Below are 25,878 nucleotides of genomic sequence, written 5' to 3'. Positions count from 1 at the left end.
GAAGGAAGGAAGGAAGGAAGGAAGGAAGGAAGGAAGGAAGGAAGGAAGGAAGGAAGGAAGGAAGGAAGGAAGGAAGGAAGGAAGAGCTGTGGGGTCCTTGCTGCTCTCTGACCTTGGCTGGTTTCTTGCAGATGTTTCATGACCCAACTAGGTAACACCCTCAGTGCTAGAAGGGAGGGGGGATTGTGGAGAAGGAGAGAGGAGGAGGAGGAGGAGGAGGAGGAAAAGGAGGAAGACTGTGGGGTCCTTGGTGCTCTCTGAGCTTGGCTGTTTCCTTGCAGACGTTTTGTGACCCAGCTAGGCAACACCATCAGTGCTAGAAGGAAGGAAGGAAGGAAGGAAGGAAGGAAGGAAGGAAGGAAGGAAGGAAGGAAGGAAGGAAGGAAGGAAGGAAGGAAGGAAGGAAGGAAGGAAGGAAGAGCTGTGGGATCCTTGCTGCTCTCTGAGCTTGGCTGGTTTCTTGCAGATGTTTCGTGACCCAACTAGGTAACACCCTCAGTGCTAGAAGGGAGTGGCCTTTGCTCTCATTTTACATACTAGTGGCTTGAAGACCCCTGGCTTAAGGCACTGTTTCTGGATGGCTGGGGAATGCTGGGAGTTGAAGTCCATCCACGCTGACAGGAATTGTAGGTGAAGCCCATCCATGCTGGCTGGGGAATTCTGGGAGTGGAAGGTCACAAGTCCTAACAGGGTCACGTTTGAAGACCCCTGGCTTAGGGAGCCTCTTTCTCGTCTGGACACTCAGGAGAAACGGGGGTACTGACACCGCCTGTTAGCCCCAAACCCCAAGAGATGCCAGGGTAGGGTCTCCTTACCAACCATCCTCGGTGCCCAGCCACATGGAGCTTTGATAGGCCTCGGGGTCCACACTGAGCAGGTCTTCCAGGCTGGCCCTGGTGAAGGAGCCTTGACTGGAGCGCCTCATAGCTCGGCCGTCCATGGGGCTCTCGCCGATCTGGTTCGGGGCGAAGGGGCGGCCGATGGGGAGGAAGCTACTGGGGTCCTGCTCCTCTTCCGAGCTGGTGGTCTCGGCCGTCACATCTTTGGAACTGGGGCTCTCCTCATCTGGCAAAAGAAAGAGGACCGCCAAATATAGGGGTTTCTCGACTCGCAAACATTTGCAAACCTATTTAAGGGGACAATCCCTTCGATAGGAGCCAGCCGTGTGCTGCAGCTGCCCCAAAAGGCCAACACAGTGCTGGGCTGCATCAACAGAGGGATAGAATGAAGATCAGGTGAAGGGTTAATACCACTTTACAAGGCCTTGGTAAGGCCACACCTGGAATACGGCATCCAATTTTGGTCACCACAATGTAAAAAAGATGCTGAGACTCTGGAAAGAGTGCAGAGAAGAGCAATAAAGATGATCGGGGGACTGGAGGCTAAAGCATATAAGGGACGGTTGCTGGAATTGGGAATGTTTAGTCCAGGGGGAGGCAACCTTGGCTCTTTTATGACTCGTGGATTCAACTCCCAGAATTCCTGAGCCAGCACAATTGGCTCAGGAATCTGGGAGTGAAGTCCACGAGTCAAAAAGAGCCAAGGTTGCCTACCCTGGTGTAGTCTAATGAAGAGAAGGACCAGGGGTGACATGATAGCAGTCTTCCAGTATCTCAGGGCTGCCCCAAAGAAGAGGGAGTCAAGCTATTCTCCAAAGTGCCCGAGGCAGGACAAGAAGCAATGGATGGAAACTAACCAAGGAGAGAAGCAACCTGGAACTAAGGAGAAATTTTCTGACAGTGAGGACCAATTAACCAGTGGAACCACCTGCCTCCAGAAGCGGTGATTGCTCCAACACTGGAAGTTTTTAAGAAGAGATTGGACAACCATTTGTCTGAATGGTACACGGTTTCCTGCCTGAGCAGGGGATTGGACTATATGACCTCCAAGGTCCCTTCCAACTCTATTATTCTATTCTATTCTATTCTATTCTATTCTATTCTATTCTATTCTATTCTATTCTATTCTATTCTATTCTATTCTACTCTTTTCTATTCTATTCTATTTATTCTATTCCTTTTCTATTCCTTTTCTATTCTATATTATTCATTCTATTCTATTCTTTTTTATTCTATTCTATTCCATATTTTATTCCATATTCTATTCTATTCTATTTTATTCTATTCTATTCAATCTGCCCTCCTTCCTTCCTTCCTTCCTTCCTTCCTTCCTTCCTTCCTTCCTTCCTTCCTTCCTTCGAAACACATCCAATTCTTTCAACCCTTCTTCATAAGATTTTGCTTCCAAGCCCATCACCATATTCCCTGCTCTTCTCTGCCCTTTTCCTGGCTTCTCATATTCAAGAGATTTTGGAAAACCCACTTCCTCCACGCTTTTATTCCAGAATGCAGGCGAGTTATTACAAGTCGCGTAAAACCCTTCTCCCAAACCCACAGTCCCTTCCTTGAAGTGGAGTTGTAACGTCCTAAATTTGCAGCTAGCACGTCCTCTGGCAGAAAAATCGGAGGAGTCAAGTCCCACCAACTTTAGCAGACATCAGCTTGGGAAAAATAGTTTATAGCTAAACAGGAAGTTATGCCTGGAGATTTTTTTTTTATGTGCTGCTATTTTTAAAAGGCTGTTATAATAAATGCTTCATTCTGTTTCAAAAGATTAGGACTGCCCCTTTTAATAAAAAAAATATTTGTTTTAGGAGGGAGCATTGTTATTTGGGATGATGGTTTATTCCAGTGCATTGTTTATTAATAGGATATCCTATCACACCATCTCTAGGCACAGCATTCATATAAACAATAACAAACCTCCCTGATAACAAATTCTCATTTGGTGCAGAATACGTCATATTATTCCGGTCTTGGTTCTAACAACGCTGTGATTCTCAAATGTGGATAAACAAGGGCAGCTTCCAGGGAGTAGAAATATTTGGACATTTTGCTAGGTAATAAAAGGCCTGTTTCTTAGGAACAGAGAGACAACTGAATTGTTTGTGCTCAAATGCTTCCATGCTGATTTATCAAGTACTTGCTGGAAAAAAAAAAGCTGGATTTTTTTAAAATGTTTATGAAAGCCACCAAGTCTTGGTAGAAGAAAACGGGCTGAAAAACAACAACTCCGTGTATGAGTTTTTGTGTGAGTATATGTGTGTGTTGAACGGGACTTTTGCAGTACAGGTAGTCCTCCATTTACCGCCACAATTGAGCCCAACAGTTTGGTTGTTAAGTGAGACGTATATTAATTTGGCTCCGTTTTATGACATTTCTTGCCACTGTTGTTAAGTGACTCACTGCAGGTGTTCAATTAGTGACACAGTTGTTAAGTGAATCTGGCTTTTTTTGCTAAAGGGGATCACGTGACACCCGGGGGCACTGGAACCATCATAAATATGAAGCGTCTGAATTTGGATCACGTGACCCCGGGACGTTGCAACTGTCATTAAGTATATGCCAGTTGCCAAGCGTCTGAATTTGGATCACGTGACCATAGGGATGCTCCAACGGTCGTAAGTGTGAAGAATGGTCGTGTCACTTTTTTTCAGTGCCGTTATAATGTGGAACGGTCACTAAATGAACGCCCTGTACAGGTCACAGTGTCCTCTTTTCCCAGAAACAGACAACTCACTGGTAAAGCTGGAGATGGTGGAGTGGCTTTGAAGGGTGCCAGAGGGACTGGGCGAGGACTCGTCGTCGGTGTCATCGCTGTCAAACGGGACGAGTTCCTGGCCAGCAGTGTCCATCGGCTCCAAGATCTCCAGAGAAGATCCAGAAATGGAGATGTGCAAACACGGTTGAGGGGCAGCCTCATCCAGGGTGGGGTTTGCCGGCTCCGAGGCTGGGCTGGCCAGAGAGACTGGATGTTCCCTGGGGAAGAAGGCGTTGGAAAATGAAAAGTGAGTCTGCAGGACATTATTACATGTTTAATTCTAGGTTTAATTTGCTTTGGGGTTCTGCTCTGTTCTATTTTATTTTCCATTCCATTCCATATTTTCTATTCTATTCTATTCTATTCTATTCTATTCTATTCTATATTCTATATTTTCTATTCTATTCTATTCCATATTTTCTATTCTATTCTATTCTATTCTATTCTATTCTATTCTATTCTATTCTATATTTTCTATTCTATTCCATTCCATTCCATATTTTCTATCTATTCTATTCCATTCCATATTTTCTATCTATTCTATTCCATTCCATATTTTCTATTCTATTCTATTCTATTCCATATTTTCTATTCTATTCTATTCTATATTTTCTATTCTATTCCATTCCATTCCATATTTTCTATCTATTCTATTCCATTCCATATTTTCTATCTATTCTATTCCATTCCATATTTTCTATTCTATTCTATTCTATTCTATTCTATTCTATTCTATTCTATTCTATTCTATTCCATATTTTCTATTCTATTCTATTCTATTCTATATTTTCTATTCTATTCCATTCCATTCCATATTTTCTATCTATTCTATTCCATTCCATATTTTCTATTCTATTCTATTCTATTTTCTATTCTATATTCTATTCTATTCCATGTTTTCTATTCTATTCTATTCTATTCTATTCTATTCTATTCTATTCTATTCTATTCTTTCTATTCTATTCCATTCCATATTTTTTATTCTATTCTATTCTATTCTATTCTATTCTATTCTATTCTATTTTCTATTCCATTTCATTCCATTCCATATTTTCTATTCTACTCTATTCTATATTTTCTATTCCATTCCATTCCATTCCATATTTTCTATTCTATTCTATTCTATTCTATTCTATTCTATTCTATTCTATTCTATATTTTCTATTCTATTCCATTCCATTCCATTCTTTTGAGTCTACGCTATGCTACTCTATTCTACATAAATAAAGAAAACATGGCCCGTATATTATTTTTTTCTAAATCAATCAATTAATTAAAACAAAAACTCCCCACTGACCCCTCCTTCCTTCTGCAGCAGAACCCTGGCAGGTCCCCTAGAGGTTCCCACGCAGATGTGCCCAGAGGACGAGGGTGGTTGGCAGGGCTGGTACCTGTAGATCCTCTTGAGACCCGGCACGGAGGCGATGCACAAAATCCGGGCAGAGCAGACAGCGATGCAGGCCTCCACGATGGGCTCCTTCTTGATGCTGAGAAGACACACCTGCCCCACGTAGCCGTCGCTGTTGCAGACCCAGACTTCGTAGGCGTTCTCCGGGTTGTTGTGGCTGGGGGAGGCGCAGGAGAACTGGGGAGGGGGGAAGCAAAACAAGTCTCCCTTAAGGTCTTCCTTGGCAGCAGGCAAAAGAGTGGAGGGTTTCCTGCCCATGCCGTGTTTAAGCTAGAGAAGTGGTTCTCAACCTTTTTAATGCCGCGACCTCCAACCGGTCGTAAGTCAAGGACTACTCAACTGGTGCAGCACCGTTTGCAGAATGGGACTTTTGGCGGGCTCAGCAGGGCAGAGACAGCCTGGACAATTCCTATTGGCTTTTGAAAGCCAATGGAATTAGACTCTATTCAAGAGAGTCTATTCTATTGGCTTTCAAAAGCCAATAGAATAAAAGGGAGTAGCACAGCTAAGGAAAAGGGGGAAAAAATGGCGGACTGCATTGTTTGGCGACCCCCGCGAAATGGTCGTTCAACCCCAAATGGGGTCCCCACCCACAGGTTGAGAACCACTGACCTAGAGTTTCTCAACCGAAGATGGGTGGACTTCAACTCCCCGAATTCCTCAGCCGGCAATTGAATTCTGGGAGTTGAAGTCCATCAATCTTAAAAAGGATGGGAAACACCACTCTAAGCCAGGGGTCTTTTTAGGACTTGTGGACTTCAACTCCCAGAATTCCTCAGCCAGGCAGAATTCTGGGAGTCGAAGTCCAGAAGTCATAAAAGGGCCATGCCTGAATACCCCTGACATAATGTGAGGGGGAAATAATGCTCAGAAAGAGCTAAACTAATGTTTCTTAACCTCGGCCATTTTAAGAGGTGTGGACTTCAACTCCCAGAATTCCTCAGCCAGCATGAGGGAATATGGCCTCTTCATGACTCGGGGACTTCAACTCCCAGAATTCCTAAGGCAGCATAGGGGAACTATGGCCCCTTCATGACTCGTGGACTTCAACTTCCAGAATTCCTGAGCCAGCATGGGGGAACTTTGGCCCCTTCATGACTTGTGGAATTTCAACTCCCAGAATTCCTCAGCCAGCATGGGGAAACTATGGCCCCTTCATGACTCGTGGACTTCAACTCCCAGAATTCTTGAGCCAGCGTGCTCAGTCCACAAGTCATAAAAGGGCCAAGTTTGAAGACCCCTGATATAGGTGGTCAAAAAGGGTGATCCCAGGATCCCAGGACAATGCAACTGTCATAAAATACACGTTAGGTGCAAGCCCTTGAATTTTGTCCACATGACCACAGAGATGCTGCTACAACAATTGTAAAGGCAAAAAACTGGCCGTAAGTCACTTTTTTTTTTTTTACTGCCAATGTAACTTCACAGTCACTAAACGAACGGTTGAAAGTCAAGATGTAGGTCTATACTCAAACTTTTACATTCTACTTGAACAGCCAGTTCTGAGATTTAGGGATACAGAAGCAAAATTAGTCGTGAAGGAGCTACGTCATTCAATGGCAGCGCAATAAATCCAGGGAGTTGCATTAAAGGGTCTTTTAAACACTTGGCCCATGAAAAGAGTAACTTCTTAACATACAACCAATTGTCTGAAATGGTCTAGGGTTTCCTGCTTGAGCAGGGGGTTGGACTAGATGACCTCCAAGGTGCCTTCCAACTCTATTATTTTATTTTATTTTAATTTTCTGTTCTGTTCTGTTCTATTCTATTCTAACCTATTCTATAATTCTATTCTATTTTATCCCATTCCATTACATATTTTCTATTCTATTCTATTCTATTCTATTCTAACCTATTCTATAATTCTATTCTATTCTATTGTATTCTATTCTATTCTATCCCATTCCATTACATATTTTCTATTCTATTCCATTCCATTCTATTCAATTCTATTCCATTCTGTATTTCTATTCTGTATTTCTATTCTATTCTATTCTATTCTGTATTTCTATTCTATATTTCTATTCTATTCTAACCTACGGTATTCTATTCTAACCTATTCTATAATTCTATTCTATTCTATCCCATTCCATTACATATTTTCTATTCTATTCCATTCCATTCCATTCTATTCTATTCTATTCTAGTCTGTTATTCTACTCTACTCTACTCTACTCTACTCTACTCTACTCTACTCCACTCCACTCCACTCCACTCCACTCCACTCCATTCTACTGCAGAGCCTGTAGCAAGTGCGAGAAAAGAACAACCTTGGGTTGGATCGAAAAAGCTTCCACCTACTTGCATCCCGCTCCGTGTTTTCATAATGGGAATTGCCTTCAGGAACTCAGGATCCAGACAGTTTTTGTTAGAAGCTGGATAATTAAAGAGAAATAAATAAACACTGCAGCCTTAGCTTGAGACGTAACTCCGATTTTCAGTTTTACAATACATTTTATAATTGCATAAAGAATCAGTATTTCTTCATTTTTATCCCGCCTTTATTATTTTTTTATATATAACTCAAGTCGGTGAACATAGCTAATACTCCTTCTTCTTCCTGTTTTCCCCACAACATCAACCCTGTGAGGTGGGCTGGGCTGAAAGAGGGACTGGCCCATAATCCACCAGCCGGCTTTCATGCCTAAGGCAGAACTAGAACTCACCGTCTTCTGGTGATTGGCCCAAAGTCCCCTAGCCAATTTCATGCCTAAGCTGGGACTAGAACTCACAACATCCTGGTGATTGGCCCAAAGACACCCAGCAGGCTTTCATGTCTAAGGCGGGACTAGAACTCACCGTCTCCTGGTGATTGGCCCAAAGTCACTCAGATGGCTTTCATGCCTAAGGAGGGACTAGAACTCACAGTCTCCTGGTAATTGGCCCAAAGACACCCAGCAGGCTTTCATGTCTAAGGCGGGACTAGAACTCACTGTCTCCTGGTGATTGGCAGACTCACCCATCTGCTTTCATGCCTAAGGTGGGATTAAACTCCCCATCTCCTGGTGATTGGCCCAAAGTCCCCCAGCCGATTTCATGCATAAGGGCAGGACTTGAACTCGGCTTCACCTGGTTTCCAGCCTGATGCCTTAACCACCACACCAAACTGTCTCTCCATAATATATTAGAAAACCACAATGCCCATGGTATTTTAGCTCATTTCTTCACTCATTTGATTTTTCCATGCATATTTTTACCTTTTTCTCTTTTTTACATGTTTTTATCTCTTCTCGTTTCTAGTCTTCCTTTAAAGTATAATTTAAAAAAAAACTCTTAGCAAACTTGTAGCATCATCCAATCAGTTGCTGATGCCCCTGTGCAGTGTCACAGCGAAAGCACAATGTGAATTGGAATAGATTAAAAGCTTTCCCGCGCCTTGTCAACCCTGCAGATCGCCCTATTGAAAACCCAAAAAAAATCTCATAAAGAGTGCACGAGCAACTAGATTTGGCTTCCAGGAATTAAGACTGAATCCAATCCCTGTTCACAAAAAATCAGCATGTCGCGTAGCAGACAACAGGCTAATTTTCACAGCGAGGGGCTAACTTTCTACCTATGGGGTGTGCAGCTAAGAAGGAGCACCGAGTTGGCTATTTAGATTTGAATTCAGACTGAATCCAATCCCTGTTCATAGAAAATCAGCAAGTCAGGGCGCAGACGGCAGGCTCATTTTCACAGCGAGGAGCTAGCTTCCTACCTGCGGGGTGTGCAGCTAAGAGGGAGCATCGAAAATCAGCACATCGGGGAGCAGACGACAGGCTAATTTTCACAGTGTGGGTCTAGCTTTCGACCTGCGGGGTGCACAGGTAAAAAAGAGGAATGAACTGGCTATTTAGATTTGAATTCAGATTGAATCCAATCCCTGTTCATAGAAAATCAGCATGTCAGGGCGCAGACAACAGGCTCATTTTCACAGTGAGGGGCTAGCTTTCTACCTGCGGGGTGCACAGGTAAAAAAGAGGAATGAACTGGCTATTTAGATTTGAATTCAGACTGAATCCAATCCCTGTGCACAGAAAATCAGCATGTCAGGGAGCAGACGGCCAGTTCATTTTCACAATGAGGGGCTAACTTTCTACCTGCGGGGTGTGCAGCTAAGAAGGAGCACCGAGTTGGCTATTTAGATTTGAATTCAGACTGAATCCAATCCCTGTTCATAGAAAATCAGCATGTCAGGGCGCAGACAACAGGCTAATTTTCACAGTGAGGGGCTAGCTTTCTACCTGCGGGGTGCACAGATAGAAAGGAGGAATGAACTGGCTATTTAGGTTTGAATTAAGACTGAATCCAAACCCTGTTCATAGAAAATCAGCACGCCAGGGAGCAGACAGACAGCTAATTTTCACAGTGAGGGGCTAGCTTTCTACCTGCGGGGTGTGCAGCTAAGAAGGAGCACTGAGTTGGCTATTTAGATTTGAATTCAGACTGAATCCAATCCCTGTGCACAGAAAATCAGCATGTCAGGGAGTAGATGGCAGGCTAATTTTCACAGTGAGGGGCTAGCTTTCTACCTGCGGGGTGCACAGATAGAAAGGAGGAATGAACTGGCTATTTAGGTTTGAATTAAGACTGAATCCAAACCCTGTTCATAGAAAATCAGCACGCCAGGGAGCAGACAGACAGCTAATTTTCACAGTGAGGGGCTAGCTTTCTACCTGCGGGGTGTGCAGCTAAGAAGGAGCACTGAGTTGGCTATTTAGGTTTCAATTCAGACTGAATCCAATCCCTGTGCACAGAAAATCAGCACGTCAGGGAGCAGACAACAGGCTCATTTTCATAGTGAGGGGCTAGCTTTCTACCTGCGGGGTGTGCAGCTAAGAAGGAGCACCAAGTTGGCTATTTAGATTTGAATTCAGACTGAATCCAATCCCTGTTCATAGAAAATCAGCATGTCAGGGTGCAGACAACAGGCTCATTTTCACAGTGAGGGGCTAGCTTTCTACCTGCGGGGTGCGCCGGTAAGAAAGAGCATTGAGTTTGCTCTAGAAAGCACCGCCGTTCATTCTAAGCGGTGCCAAACCACCCAAAGAGGCTACCTAGCTTCTTCTTCGCGTCCTCGAAGCCTTGTTCAAAACTGTGCCGGGCATCCGGATTGGGAAATTCATAAATGTGAGAGTCGGTGCTGTCGGATTTGGTGACGGTCAGCTCCATCTTGTTGGGCGGGAAGGAGAGGCTGAAGGACACCGACTGCTTCTCCGTCAGTTCCCGGTGGATGGCGGCCATTAAATCCTTGATGACGTCATCCAGGGTCTGAAGAACAGAGCAGAGATCAGAACGGGGAGCGTGGGAATCTCAAAAACTTGCGGAAAATCTGAGCATTGCTGGGAAAAAAAAACCCCGAAAAAACAAAAAACAAAACAAAAAAGGCCCAATTTTCCTCTAGCAGACCAAAAGAATCACAACTGGGCTTTTGGGGTGGGTCATGTTAACCTAAAAACGTGACCCACACCCACACACACACAAAAGCCCGGTTGTCGTTCTACAGGCAGTCCTCAATTTACAACAATTGAGCCCGAAACGAATGCGGCTAAGTGAAAAATTGGTTAAGCGGGTTTTGCCCCGTGTTTCGATTTTTCTCGTCACCTTTGTTGCAAAAGGTGTCCTTTTTTTTTCCAAGAGGGAACTGGACTTTCTTGTTTTTCTTCGAAGACGCTTCACTTCTCATCCAAAGAAGCTTCTTCAGCTCCGACTGAATGGTGGGGAACGGAAGGATTTATACTCCTTGCAGAAAAACTGGTCATTTGCCTTCTTTTAGAGGGTCGTTGAGGCCACTTGGAGGCTTATCTGTGTCCTCGGGGTCACCCGAGTGGTGCAAATGGGTGTGGAGCCTTTTCTTTGAAGATATTTCTCTTCTCATCCAAGAAGCTTCTTCAGTTCTGACTGGATGGTGGGGGAAGGGAAGGATTTATACTCCTTGCAGAAAAATTGGTCATTTGCATTCTTTTAGAGAGCCGTTGAGGCCACTGGGAGGGTTTTTTTTCCTGTCCTGAGTGATGCAAATGGGTAGTCTATCTATCTCCAATCTGCAACACAGTCCTTTCCACAGTTCCAAGAAGGCTTCACACCCACAGTCTGAGTGGATGGTGGGGAGTGGAAGGATTTATCCTCCTTGCAGACAGCCGGTCATTTGCATCCTTTTAGAGCGTCGTTGAGGCCACTTGGAGGTTTATCTGTGTCCTCGGGGTCACCCGAGGTGATCTCTCGCAGGGCTTTTCAACCAGTGGTACGGGTACCACCTGTGGTACATTGGCACCTGGCAGGTGGTACGCAACCATCCTAGAAAAGGGGTATCCGGGGAGGGGAATGGGCTGAACCGGGGGCAGCACCGCAGAAGCCTGAGCGAGAGACGGCTGGAGCTGCAGGGCTGTCGGGACTCAGCGGAAGCGCCAGGATCAGTGCCGCTTTCCAGCTGATGGGCGCTTCTTCGGGGCTGTCAGGGCTCAGCGGAAGCGCCAGGATCAGCACCAGGATCCAGCTGGAACTCGGTGCTGATCCTGGCGCTTCTGCTGAGCCCAGAAGAAGCACCAATCAGCTGGAGTGTTGCAGCCTCTCCAGGGTCTTCTGATTTACATTCAGATGCTTGGCAACCGATTCATATTTATGACGGTCACCGTGTCCCAGGGTCGTGTGAAGTGACCAAAACCTGCTGCAACCACCCAACAGACGGGGGGGGGGGGGAGGAAATAAAAACCAAACACCCCCCACCCCACCTCCGCTGCCAATCTTCAACAGAAATGTTCACAACAATGAAAACCTCGGACAGGAGGAAGAGCGCCACCGGGCGGGCAGGCAGGTGTCTTGCTTGGCTGTGGCTTTTTTCCGTGCCATTGTAACTTCGAACAGTCACTAAGCGAACTGTTGTAAGTCGAGGACTACCTGTACTTTATCACTTTTTTCCTTTTTTTTTTTTTTTTGGGTCATTCAGTTTTTGACCCCTTGCTAGGCGACTGGTGGTACTCGGATGTGGCCATATCCTAAAAGTGGCACAATGGGCGAAAAGGTTGAAAAGCCCTGGTCTATCGATCTCCAATCTGCAACACAATCCTTTCAGCAGTTCCAAGAAGGCTTCACACCCATTGGCACCACTCAGGGTGATCCAGAGGACACAGACAAACCTCCAAGTGGCCTCAACGACCCTCTCAAAGGAGGCAAATGACCAGTTTTTCTGCAAGGAGTATAAATCCTTCCATTTCCCCACCATCCGGTCAGAACTGAAGAAGCTTCTGGGATGAGAAGCGAAACATCTTCCAGGAAAAACAAAGGAAGTCCAGTTGCCTCCCGAAAAAGCAGCTTTGGGACAAGTCAAGGATTAACCTGTAGTGATTTTGACTGAAAAACGTTTTAGGCATAATTTGTAGTTTCGATTGGACGGCTCACCTTTAATCTCCCCCCCCCCATTTAAACTCTCCTCCTCCTCCGACTTTTTGACGGGGAAGACGCTCACCTGGTGGGGGAAGCTGAGGGTCTCGGAGAGCTTGCTGACTTGGCCCAGCGTGCTGAGGTCCTCGTCCAGGCGGCAGATGGCTTTCTGGATGCTGTCCCGGTTGGTGGACTGACAGGTGCCTGCGTGGGCAGAAAGAAAACACGTTGAAGGCTTGGGGCCGTATCGACTCAATAGCCCATAAGGTCATCTCTCAGAGCAGTGGTTCTCAACCTTTTTAATGCCGTGACTCCCAACCGGTCGTAAGTTGAGGACTACTCAACCGGTCGTAAGTCGAGGACTACTCAACGGGTGCAGCACCGTTTGCAGACTGGGACTTTTGGCAGGCTCAGCAGGGCAGAGACAGCCTGGACAATTCCTATTGGCTTTGGAAAGCCAATAGAATTAGACTCTATTCAAGAGAGTCTATTCTATTGGCTTTCAAAAGCCAATAGAATAAAAGGGAGTAGCACAGCTAAGGAAAAGGGGGGAAAAAATGGCGGACTGCGTTGTTTGGCGACCCCCGTGAAATGGTCGTTCGACCCCAAATGGGGTCCCGACCCACAGGTGGAGAACCGCTGTCTCAAGAGAAAGGGGTGGAGTTGTTCAGCTTGGTTCTCTCTGCCTAGATGGTTGCCTGCACTCTTGACACGCTAAATCAGTGGTTCTCAACCTGTGGGTTGAGAGATGGAGAGAGGTGACCTTGCAACATTGGAAGCACGTGTGAACCCTATTCCCATTTCAGACAGCCCTTTGTCTGAAATGGTATAGGGTTTCCTGCCTGAGCAAGGGGTTGGACTAGATGACCTCCAAGGTCCCTTCCAACTCTTTTCTATTCCAAGAGACTGGACAGCCATTTGTCTGAAATGGTCTAGGGCAGTGGTTCTCAACCTGTGGGTGGGGACCCCATTTGGGGTCGAACGACCATTTCACAGGGGTCGCCAAACAACACAGTCCGCCATTTTTTTCCCCCTTTTCCTTAGCTGTGCTCCTCCCTTTTATTCTATTGGCTTTGGAAAGCCAATAGGAATTGTCCAGGCTGTCTCTGCCCTGCTGAGCCCGCCAAAAGTCCCATTCTGCAAATGGTGCTGCACCAGTTGAATAGTCCTCCACTTACGACCGGTTGAGTAGTCCTCGACTTACGACCGGTTGGGGGTCGCGGCATTAAAAAGGTTGAGAACCACTGTGCTAAATAGAGGAGAATAGCTGTGGCTGAGGGCTGGTGTCTGGAGGGCCCGCTGAGTTGGGTTGTTTTCGTGTAAGACGTTTCATTGCCAAACTAGGTAACGTCATCAGTGCTATGGAGTGGATTTTGCAGAGAGGAGGAGGGGCTGGTGGTGGTGGTGGTGGAGGAAGAGGAGGAGGAGGAAGAGGAGGAGCAGGAGGACTGCTCATCCTGTCAGTTCTGCAGAAAACATCCCCCCAACCTACGTTTGGCACCTGCCCTGCAAGTCGGCCCCCCAGATGAAGAGAAAAGCTCCTGAAAACTCTTTCTAAGGACTGCAGCTTTTACACCCATGGGCTCTATCAGTCCCAGACCAGCCATCAATCAATCAATCAACCGACCAATCGATCAATCAATCAACCAGAATAGAGCTGGAAGGGACCTCGGAGGTCATCTATTCCAGCCCCCTGCTCAAGCAGCAGACCCTAGATCATTTCAGACAAGTGGCTGTCCAGTCTCTTCTTCAAAACCTCCACTGATGGAGCATCCACCACTTCTGGAGGCAATGAGTTCCACTGAATAATTAACACAGGAACAGAATTGGAAAGGACCTCGGAGGTCATCTAGTCCAACCCCCTGCTCAGGCAGGAAACCCTACACCATTTTGGATAAAGGGCTGTCCAGTCTCTTCTTAAAGACTTCCGGTGTCGGAGCATTCACCGCTTCTGGAGGCAGGTGGTTCCACTGGTTAATTGTTCTCACTGTCAGGAAGTTTCTCCTTAGTTCCAGGTTGCTTCTCTCCCTTGATGAGTTTCCATCCGTTGCTTCTCGTCCTGACTTTAAACACCTTGGAAAAGAGCTTGACTCCCTCTTCTTTGGGGCAGCCCCTGAGATACTGGAAGGCTGCTATTATGTCACTCTTACCCTGATGGCATCACAAACCTTTCACAATGTCGACGTCCTCCAGAGGCATTTTCCAAAGCAGTTTGTACTTGCTGGCAGTGTCAATCACACTGGCTGCTGTGTAGCTGGAAAGCAAAATGGAGAATGAGAAATTGCAATCTCAAAGTAGACTTTTCTTTAAAACAAAATCTAATACAGGTAAATCCTTGGCCTACGACCATTTGTTTAGCCACCGTTTCAAGTTACACCAGCGTTGAAACTGTTGCAGCATCCCCGTGGTCACGTGATCCAAATTTAGAGGCTTGGCAACTGACCGGGGCTTATGTCAGTTGCACTGTCCCAGGGTCACGTGATCACCATTTGTAGGATGGTTCCAACAAGCAGAGTCAAGGGGTGAAGCCAGATTCCCTATAACGATGGCATGAGTCGCTTAACGACTGCAGCATTCGCTTAATAACCCCGGGGAAAAAAGGTCATAAAATTGAGGTACAGGTCACTTCAACAACTGCCTCGCTTAGCAACGGAAATTTCTGGGCTCGGTTGTGGTGGTAAGTTGAGGACTGCGTATGAGGCAAATGTCTTCAAAGTTGGTGGCTTTTAAGACTTGTGGACTTTGACTCCCAGAATTCCTCAGCCAGGCACGCTGGCTGAGGAATTCTGGGAGTTGAAGTCCACAAGTCATAAAAGGGTCAAGTTGGAAGACCCCTGCCCTAGTGCCTTCTCTGAAAAATTTAAGAGTTGTCTTAATACCTGTAAATGTAATTGCACGAAACAGCTTGCTTGCACGCAGAGGTGGGGTATAAGTCTCGTGAGAAAGCAGCATCAACAGTGTTAGAGCAGCATTTCTCAAAATCAGTCACTTGGAAGATGTTGGGACTTCAACTCCCAGAATTCCTCAGCTAGCATGCTAGCTGGAGAATTCTGGGAGTTGAAGTCCAGCCATATCAGCTGGGAAGTTCTTGTCAATTGAGGTCTACCCCTGCTGGCTGATGAATTCTGGAAATTGCAGTCCACATAGGCTGGCTAAGGAATTCTGGGAGCTGAAGTCCACTCAGACTAACGGAGGAATTCTGGGAGCTGAAGTCCACTCAAACTGAGGAATTCTGGGAAGTGAAGTCCACTCAGACTAACTGAGGAATTCTGGGAGCTGAAGTCCACTCAGACTAACGGAGGAATTCTGGGAGCTGAAGTCCACTCAGACTAACGGAGGAATTCTGGGAGCTGAAGTCCACTCAGACTAACAGAGGAATTCTGGGAGCTGAAATCCACTCAAACAGAGGAATTCTGGGAGCTGAAGTCCACTCAGACTAACAGAGGAATTCTGGGAGCTGAAGTCCACTCAGACTAACGGAGGAATTCTGGGAGCTGAAATCCACTCAGACTAACAGAGGAATTCTGGGAGCTGAAGTCCACTCAGACTAACGGAGGAATTCTGGGAGCTGAAATCCACTCAGACTAACAGAGGAATTCTGGGAGCTGAAGTCCACTCAGACTAACGGAAGAATTCTGGGAGCTGAAGTCCACTCAGACTGAGGAATTCTGGGAGCTGAAATCCACTCAGACTAACAGAGGAATTCTGGGAGCTGAAGTCCACTCAGACTATCCGAGGAATTCTGGGAGCTGAAGTCCACTCAGACTATCCGAGGAATTCTGGGAGCTGAAGTCCACTCAGACTAACAGAGGAATTCTGGGAGCTGAAGTCCACTCAGACTATCGGAGGAATTCTGGGAGCTGAAGTCCACTCAGACTATCGGAGGAATTCTGGGAGCTGAAGTCCACTCAGACTGAGGAATTCTGGGAGCTGAAATCCACTCAGACTATCCGAGGAATTCTGGGAGCTGAAGTCCACTCAGACTATCCGAGGAATTCTGGGAGCTGAAGTCCACTCAGACTAACAGAGGAATTCTGGGAGCTGAAGTCCACTCAGACTAACAGAGGAATTCTGGGAGCTGAAGTCCACTCAGACTATCGGAGGAATTCTGGGAGCTGAAGTCCACTCAGACTATCCGAGGAATTCTGGGAGCTGAAGTCCACTCAGACTATCCGAGGAATTCTGGGAGCTGAAGTCCACTCAGACTATCCGAGGAATTCTGGGAGCTGAAGTCCACTCAGACTATCGGAGGAATTCTGGGAGCTGAAGTCCACTCAGACTATCGGAGGAATTCTGGGAGCTGAAGTCCACTCAGACTGAGGAATTCTGGGAGCTGAAATCCACTCAGACTATCCGAGGAATTCTGGGAGCTGAAGTCCACTCAGACTATCCGAGGAATTCTGGGAGCTGAAGTCCACTCAGACTAACAGAGGAATTCTGGGAGCTGAAGTCCACTCAGACTAACAGAGGAATTCTGGGAGCTGAAGTCCACTCAGACTATCGGAGGAATTCTGGGAGCTGAAGTCCACTCAGACTAACGGAGGAATTCTGGGAGTTGAAGTCCACTCAGACTAACAGAGGAATTCTGGGAGCTGAAATCCACTCAAACAGAGGAATTCTGGGAGCTGAAGTCCACTCAGACTAACGGAGGAATTCTGGGAGCTGAAATCCACTCAGACTAACGGAGGAATTCTGGGAGCTGAAGTCCACTCAGACTAACAGAGGAATTCTGGGAGCTGAAATCCACTCAGACTAACAGAGGAATTCTGGGAGCTGAAGTGCTCGCTGGGGAACTAAAACCCACCCATGCTAATGTTGCTGAAGTTGAGAAGCATTGGTCTGGAGAGTGTGTTTTTACGTGCACGTCTGCCCTCTTGACTCTAAATCCCCGGACTCTAAATCCTCCACAAGAGTTGTGTGGTTGTATACTTACAGACTCATGGAACTCCGTCGCAGAGAGCCTGACTTGCGTTTCAGCGTAGTGCACACCAGCAAGTCGGAGAAGAGGAACAGCGACCGATCCTTCTTCCCGCCCACCGGCTTCTGTAAAGAGATCCAGGAAGAGTCACGGGGAAAAAACACGGAGCTTGTGGCATGCCAGGATGCAAGCTTTGGGACCCCACAGGTCTCTCTTGATCTGGCTGGATGAAAATTCATGGTTACACAGAGAGTGGCTCTCCCTAATTGGGCATCTAGTCAAGCGTTCGCTTGCTGACTGTTTGAAGTCGCAAGGGGGCTGAAAAAAAAAAGGTGACTTATGAGTTTTTTTCACACTTACGACCACTGCAGCATCCCCATGATCAAACAGGGTATAGGTTCTCTTGCTTGAGCAGGGGGCTGGACTAGAAGACCTCCAAGGTCCCTTCCAGCTCTATTCTATTCTATATTTCATTCCATTCCATATTCTATTCTATATTCCATTTCATTCCATTATTCTATTCTATTCTGTATTTTATTATTCTATTCTATTCTATTCCATTCCATATTTCTATTCTATTCTATTCTATTCTATTCTATTCTATTCTATTCCATATTTCTATTCTATTCTATATTCTATTCTATATTCTATATTCTACTCTATTCTACTCTATTCTATTATCTAATTCTATTCTATTCCATTCCATTCCATTCCATATTTCTATTCTATTCTATTCTATTCTATTCTATTCTATTCTATTCTATTCCATTCCATTTTTCTATTCTATTCTATTCTATATTCTATTCTATATTCTCTATTCTACTCTATTCTACTCTATTCTATTATCTAATTCTATTCTATTCTATTCTACTCTACTCTATTCCATTCCATTCTATATTTTATTATTCTATTCTGTTCTATTCCATTCCATATTTCTATTCTATTCTATTCTATTCTATTCTATTCTATTCTATTCTATTCTATTCTATTCTATTCTGCATTATTATTATTATTATTATTATTATTATTATTATTATTATTATTATTAATGAAGGTCACAGTGTCATATGATGCCCTTTTACGACCTCCCAACCAACAACATCAATGGGGAAACCAGATTCATTTAACGACTGCCGTGTCTTTCTTAACAACTGCGGCAAGAAAGGTCGTAAAATGGGGCAGAACTCATTTTAACAACCGTCTCCCTTAGTAGCTGACATTTTGGACTTAATTGTCAAGGACTGTCTATATTCCCTGGCACCAGATTACACTGCTTTCCTCTTATTTGATCTATTTTCATTCATTTATTTATTTAAAAAAAAAACACCCTAAACTTGGCTGGGGGTTGCTAACCTCACACTTCTGGGGGAAAGCAGAGTTTAGAGGTCATCTAGTCCAACCCACTACTCAGGCAGGAAACCCTATATCACCCCAGACAAATGGCTGTCCAGTCTCTTCTTAAAAACTTCCAGTGTTGGAGCATTCACCGCTTCTGGAGGCAGGTGGTTCCACTGGTTAATTGTCCTCACTATTTAGAAGTCTCTCCTTAGTTGTAGGTTGCTTCTCTCCTTGATTAGTTTCCACCCATTGCTTCTTGTCCTGCCTTCAGGCGCTTTGGAGAATAGCTTGACTCCCTCTTCTTTGGGGCAGCCCCTCAGATACTGGAATGCTGCTATCCTGTCCCCCCTCGTCCTTCTCTTCATTAAACTAGACATCCCCAATTCCAGCAACCATTCCTTATATGTTTTAGCCTCCAGTCCTCCGATCATCTTTGTTGTCTTCTCTGCACTCTAGAAAGTCTCAGCATCTTTTTTATAATATGCTGACCAAATTGGACGCAGGATTCCAAGTGTGGTTTTACTAAGGCTTTATGAGATGCTCCTATTTATGTGTCAAAGCTCTACAAGATGTGGACCCTTTGAACAAGGAGTACTTACCAGTTCCACCACCATCTCCTGCCGTAAGAACCTCCGAAGGGGAGCCTGGAGCTGTAGAGGTGAGAGATCAGATCGTCAGTACTCTAGAGAACCTTCAACAGCAACGGTCTACAATAATTCCAAAGTCTAATAAAGGAGAATATTTGTAACTCCGGGTTAAACTGTGAGGTCCTTGATGCTCTCTGAGCTTGGTTGTTTTCTTACAGATGTTTCTTTACCCAACTAGGTAACATCATCAGTGCTAGAAGGGAATGGGATTTGTGGACTGGAAGAGAAAACGAAGGGGAGAAGAGGAGGAGGAGGAGGAGGAGGAGGAGGAGGAAGAAGAGGGGGGGGGAGGAGGAGGAGGGGGAGGAGGATGGCTGTGGGGTCCCTGGTGCTCTCTGGGTTTGGTTGTTTTCTTGCAGACGTTTCTTTACCCAATAGGTAACATCATCAGTGCTAGAAGGGAGTGAGTTTTCTATTTATAAACAAGTAGCTTGCTTCAAAGAGTAAACTCCTCTCTTTTCTAGCACTGATGGTATTACCTAGTTGGGTCATGAAACATCTGCAAGAAAACAACCCAGCTCAGAGGACACCCAGGACCCCATGGTCCTCCTCCTCCTCTCTACACACTCCACTCCCTTCTAGCACTGATGCTATTACCCAGTTGGGTAATGAAACGTCTGCAAGAAAACTACCCAGCTCAGAGAAGCACACAGGACCCCACTTTTTTTTGGGGGGGGGGAGATCCACCAAGATAGAAGCGTGGTGTAGCTAACCTAAATTAGCTGCGATTAATTTGTGGAGGGGACCCTGTCCCATCTGAGAACTTCAGAACTTACGTCTTCCATGCCTTCGATGTGGGATTCGATCTCCTGCACGATCCGAGCGTTGCGCTCCACCTCCTCCGCGCTCTTCATCCCTTTGTTGATCTTCTCCGCGACCTGCTTGATGCTCATCTGCGCTTCTATCAAGAACGGGTGGTCCGGGTGCTCCTCCGATGTGTGTTTGAGAAGGTCCTGGTGGGGAAGAGAGAAGCTCGCGTGAGAGCAGAAGACAACCTAGATGGGGAAGGTGGGGGGAAGTTTCAGCTCAGGCGCCGTTTGCTCTCAGCGTGGAGGACAAACCAGAGAAGAGACAATAAGCCCTGTGCTCTTCAACGTGGTCATCAATGACTTGGATGAGGGGATAGATTGGGGGTCCTCAAACGTGGCCCTTTTATGACCTGTGGACTTCAACTCCCAGAATTCCCCAGCCAGCCTGGATGGATTTCAACTCCCAGAATTCCCCAGTCAGCCTGGATGGACTTCACCTAAAATTCCTGTCAGCGTGGATGGACTTCAACTCCCAGAATTCCCCAATCAGCATGGATGGACTTCACCGAAAATTCCTGTCAGCATGGGTGGACTTCAACTCCCAGAATTCCTCAGTCAGCATGGATGGACTTCACCTAAAATTCCTGTCAGCATGGATGGACTTCAACTCCCAGAATTCCCCAGTCAGCATGGATGGACTTCAACTCCCAGAATTCCCCAGTCAGCCTGGATGGACTTCACCTAAAATTCCTGTCAGCATGGGTGGACTTCAACTCCCAGAATTCCTCAGTCAGCATGGATGGTCTTCACCTAAAATTCCTGTCAGCCTGGCTGGACTTCAAGTCCCAGAATTCCCCAGTCAGCATGGATGGACTTCAAGTCCCAGAATTCCCCAGTCAGCACGGATGGACTTCAACTCCCAGAATTCCCCAGTCAGCCTGGATGGACTTCACCTAAAATTCCTGTCAGCGTGGATGGACGTCAACTCCCAGAATTCCCCAGCCATCCAGAAACAATACCCTAAGCCAGGGGTCTTCAAACTTGGCCCTTTTATGACTTCTGGACTTCAACTCCCAGAATTCCTCAGCGTGACGAAGCGTGGCTGAGGAATTCTGGAAGTTGAAGTCCACAAGTTATAAAAGGCCCACGTTTGAAGACCCCCTGGGACAGACGAATAGAATAATAACTTTATTATCACTTTGGATGCAGACTAATCGGCTACATTAAAATGAAATTTCGTTGCGTACAGCTCTCAAAGGGTCTCCATCGCCGATATACACTACTACATAAATATGACAAACATAAATAAATAAATAAATACTGAATTATGCATGTGCCCACATATAGACGGGGAACTCATCAAAATTTGCAGTTTCCATGCATTGCTTCTTGTTCTGCCTTCGGGTGCTTTGGAGAATAGCTTGACTGCCTCTTCTTTGGGGCAGCCCCCGAGATATTGGAAGACTGCTATCATGTCCCCCCTTGTCCTTCTCTTCATTAAACTAGACAGACCCAATTCCAGCAACCGTTTTTCATATTGTTTTAGCCTCCAGTCCCCTATTCATCTCTGTTGCTCTTCTCTGCCCTCTTTCTAGAGTCTCAACATCTTTTCTTATATAGTGGTGACCAAAACCGGATGCAGGATTCCAAGTGTGGCCTCACCAAGGCCTTGTAAAGTGGTATCAACACTTCACGTGATCCTGATTCTATCCCTCTGTTAATGCAACTTAGGATTGTGTTGGCTTTTTTGGCATCAGCCTAAGCTGGCATTAGGCATCAGCCTAAGCCTCGGAAATCAAGGAAAATCAACTTTTAGGGGCATTCCACTGGTTTTCACTACCAGGAAATTCCTCCTTAGTTCCAGGTTGCTTCTCTCCTTGATCAGTTTCCACCTGTTGCTTCTTGTCCTGCCTTCAGGCGCTTTGGAGAACAGCTTGACTCCCTCTTCTTGGGGGTAACCCCTGAGATACTGGAAAACTGCTATCATGTCCCCCCTCGTCCTTCTCTTCATTAAACTAGATGTTTGGAAGGGACCTTGGAGGTCATCTAGTCCAACCCCCTGCTCAGGCAGGAAACCTTTTATCATTTCAGACAAATGGCTGTCCAATCTCTTCTTGAAAACGTCCAGTGCTGGAGCATTCACAATTTCTGGAGGCAGGCAGTTCCACTGGCTAATTGTTCTCCCTGTCAGGAAATTTCTCCTCAGTTCCAGGCTGCTTCTCTCCTTGATGAGTTTTCATCCGTCGCTTCTCGTCCTGCCTTCAAGGTGCTTTGGAGAAGAGCTTGACTCCCTCTCCTTTGGGGCCGACCCTCAAATATTGGAAGACCGCTAGCACGTCGCCCCTGGTCCTTCTTTTTTTTTTTACCAAACCAGACATACCCAATTCCTTCACACCATTTCACCGCATCTTCTGGCAAGCTCAAGAGGGCCCACACGTGTTGTTGGGCGCTGATCTGTGCCAGCAGAGCAGCCTCTGGAAAGCCGGGAAAAGCACCAGGAAAAAAAACAACAGCAGCCTTTTCTGCCGCAATATAACCAGCTCCTGGCTGATTCATCCCACCCAGAGCCCATAAATTGGCCTGGATAATTTGGCCAGCTGCAAGAAATCCTGTTTAGATAATGGAGTGCCAGCTTGCCGGGCATCAATCTTAACCGGGCTGAAATCGGAAGGGCGATTCTGTGTGGGCTCATTTATTTATAAGGGGCAGCGAAGAGCCAGGAAAGGAAGGATTTGTGTGTGTGTGTGTCCAAGCTCCCCGCCATGCCGTCTGGTGTAAACGGAGGTGTTGCCAACAACCTCTCTGCCTTTTGTCACATTGCGGCGGTGTTCTTTATGCTAAGCCTGGCGGTTGTATTTCTTCGCTGAACGCTTCCTGGACTTCCCGGTTCCTTTTTTTTTTCCCCGTGCCAAGAATATCTGAGTTTGCAGCTGCCCGTGGGGTGGGGGAACGTCGGCGTATTGCTTCAAGCCTTAGGAATCCGGCGAATGTTGACATTTGCTAGAGAGGCTGAAGCTTAAAACAAAACAAAACAAAACAAAAAAAGGGCTCCGAAAGAACCATTTCCAATAAAAAATAAAAATAAAATCTGGAAGCATTAAATCTTTCTCGGAACAGGCAAAGGTCACCGAGCCCAACATCCTGTTTCTAACAGAAGAGCAGAGTTGGAAGGGACCTGAGAGGTCTTCTAGTCCAACCCGATGCTCAGGCGGGGAACTGTATACCATTTCAAGATTCTTCTGCAAATTCCTCCTTCTCCACCACCACCGTCATCATCATTTTATTCCACAAATACACACCTACACCCAGACACACTTCTGGTGGTTAAGGCACCAGGCAGGAACCAAGAGACGGTGAGTTCTAGTCCCGCCTTAGGCATGAAAGCCAGTTGGGTGACTTTGGGCCAATCATCAGGAGACGGTGAGTTCTAGTCCCGCTTTAGCATGAAAGCTAGTTGGGTGATTTTGGGCCAATCACCAGGAGACGGTGAGTTCTAGTTGCACCTTAGGCATGAAAGCCAACTGAGTGATTTTGGGCTAATCACCAGGAGATGGTGAGTTCTAGTCCCGCCTTAGCCATGAAAGCCAGTTGGGTGACTTTGGGCCAATCACCAGGAGACGGTGAGTTCTAGTCCCGCCTTAGCCATGAAAGCTAGTTGGGTGACTTTGGGCCAATCACCAGGAGACGGTGAGTTCTAGTCCCACCTTAGCATGAAAGCTAGTTGGGTGATTTTGGGCCAATCACCAGGAGACGGTGAGTTCTATTCCTACCTTAGGCATGAAAGCCGACTAGACGACTTTGACGAATCACCAGGAGACGGTGAGTTCTAGTCCCGCCTTAGCCATGAAAGCTGACTGGGTGACTTTGGGCCAATCACCAGGAGACAGTGAATTCTAGTCCCGCCTTAGTCATGACAGCTGGCTGGGTGGCTTTGGGCCAATCATCAGGAGAGGGTGAGTTCTAGTCCCACCTGAGACATGAAAGCTGGCTGGGTGACTTTGGGCCAATCACCAGGAGACAGTGAGTTCTAGTTCCGCCTTAGTCATGACAGCTGGCTGGGTGACTTTGGGCCAATCATCAGGAGAGGGTGAGTTCTAGTCCCGCCTTAGCCATGAAAGCTGACTGGGTGACTTTGGGCCAATCACCAGGAGACAGTGAGTTCTAGTCCCGCCTTAGGCATGACAGCTGGCTGGGTGGCTTTGGACCAATCATAAGGGGACGATGAGTTCTAGTCCCGCCTTAGGCACGAAAACTGGCTGTGTGACTTTTTCCAGTGCTGCTGGATGGTCCAAATGACCATTCAAAGTTACAATGGTACTGGAAAAATTGACTTATGACTGTTTTTCACCCTTACACAATTGTTGCAGCATCCCCACGGCCACATGATCAAATTTTGGAGGCTGGGCAACTGGCATGTACTTACGACAGTTGCAGTGTCCCGGGGTCATCTGATCCCCTTTTGTGGCCTACTGACAAGCAAAGTCAACGGGGAAGCCAGATTCACTTAACGACCGCACGATTCACCCCTAGCCATTGCAGTGACTCTCCCAACAACCAGGGCAAAAGGGTCATAAAGTGGGCTGGGACTCACTGAACGACCACCTCGCTTAGCAATGGGAATGTTGGGCTCAATTGGGATCGTTAAGTCAAGGACAGCGAGAACCATCGAACAAGGGAACAGGAGTGGCCTTCAGAAATTGTGGGAGCTTCATCACCGGAAGCTTTGAAGAAGAGACTGGACTGCCCTCTGTCAGAAAGGGTGTAGTAGGGACTCCTGCTTGGGCAGTGGAGGGGGGTTGGACTAGATGACCTCCAAGGTCCCTTCCAAACTCTATTATTCCTATTCTATTCTATTCTATTCTGTTCTGTTCTGTTCTATTCTATTCTATTCTATTTCTTATTCTGTTCTATTCTATTCTATATTTCTTTTCTATTCTTTTGTGTTCTATATTTCTTTTGTATTCTATATTTCTTTTCTATTCTATTCTGGAAGTTTTTAAGAAGAGACTGGACAGCCATTTGTCCGAAATGGTGTAGGGTTTCCTGCCCGAGCAGGGGGTTGGACTAGATGACCTCCAAGGTCCCTTCCAACTTTACTACTACTATTATTATTATTATTATTATTATTCTATATTTCTTTTCTATTCTATTCTATATTTCTATTCTGTATTCTATTCTATTTCTATTCTGCATTCTGTTCTATTCTATTTCTATTCTATTCTACTTTATATTTCTTTTCTACTCTATATTTCTATTCTATTCTATTTCTTTTCTATTCTATATTTCTTTTCTATTCCATTCTATATTTCGATTCTATTCTATTCTATTTTGTTCTGTAGTGTTCTATTCTACTTTATATTTCTTTTCTATTCTATGTTTCTATTCTATTCTATTCTATTCTATTCTATTCTATTCTATTCTATTCTATTCTATTCTATTCTATTCTATTCTATTCTATTCTATTCTATTCTATATTTCTTTTCTATTTTTTTGTATTGTACTGTATTGTATTGTATTGTATTCTATTCTATCCCAGTGATGGCGAACCTTTTAGAGACCGAGTGCCCAAACTGCAACCAAAAACCCACTTATTTATCGCCGGGTGCCAGGTGGGCGTGGGTCACTGGGTGGACGTGGCTGTGGTGGTCATGGTTGGGTGGGTGTGGGTGTGATCACCTCGATGTTGCTTGTGGGGAGGGATGCCTGTGGGGGCTGGGCAAGGCTGGGGGAGATCCAGGGGGTCTCGGCCAGGTGGGGCGGTGGACAGGAGGCTCATCCTGTGGGGTGAGGCGAGGCCAGGCGAGGCAGGGCGGGGGTGCCATTGTCACAGGGTAAGGTGAGGCAGGGGCCGGGGCGGCT

The 25,878-nt window shown here is 46.0% G+C and overlaps 1 protein-coding gene across 2 annotated transcripts in view; it reads right to left on the bottom strand.

The window, feature by feature from the left end:
- Positions 1-502: 502 nt before the first annotated feature.
- The window catches only part of ARHGEF17 (Rho guanine nucleotide exchange factor 17), a 58,150-nt gene continuing 32,774 nt past the window's right edge, over positions 503-25,878 (bottom strand). The window contains exons 6-15 of one of the 2 annotated variants that reach the window (XM_039363754.1): positions 20,047-20,223; positions 19,223-19,273; positions 17,301-17,407; positions 14,536-14,621; positions 12,453-12,571; positions 10,045-10,258; positions 7,310-7,383; positions 4,992-5,185; positions 3,580-3,818; positions 503-1,065 (exon numbers count right to left, since the gene is read on the bottom strand). In XM_039363754.1, coding sequence (XP_039219688.1) covers positions 812-1,065; positions 3,580-3,818; positions 4,992-5,185; positions 7,310-7,383; positions 10,045-10,258; positions 12,453-12,571; positions 14,536-14,621; positions 17,301-17,407; positions 19,223-19,273; positions 20,047-20,223 — 1,515 coding nt within the window. In that variant the 3' untranslated portion in view covers positions 503-811. Of the gene's footprint in view, positions 1,066-3,579; positions 3,819-4,991; positions 5,186-7,309; positions 7,384-10,044; positions 10,259-12,452; positions 12,572-14,535; positions 14,622-17,300; positions 17,411-19,222; positions 19,274-20,046; positions 20,224-25,878 lie in introns of both variants that reach the window. The other variant, XM_039363753.1, reaches the window with a different exon arrangement.

Source organism: Crotalus tigris, unplaced genomic scaffold, assembly GCF_016545835.1.
Source record: "Crotalus tigris isolate CLP2741 ecotype Arizona unplaced genomic scaffold, ASM1654583v1 scf7180000019584.165378, whole genome shotgun sequence".
Lineage (NCBI taxonomy): Eukaryota > Metazoa > Chordata > Lepidosauria > Squamata > Viperidae > Crotalus > Crotalus tigris.
The sequence above is the reverse complement of the archived record's forward strand: the minus strand, read 5'-3'. Positions and strand labels throughout refer to the sequence as shown.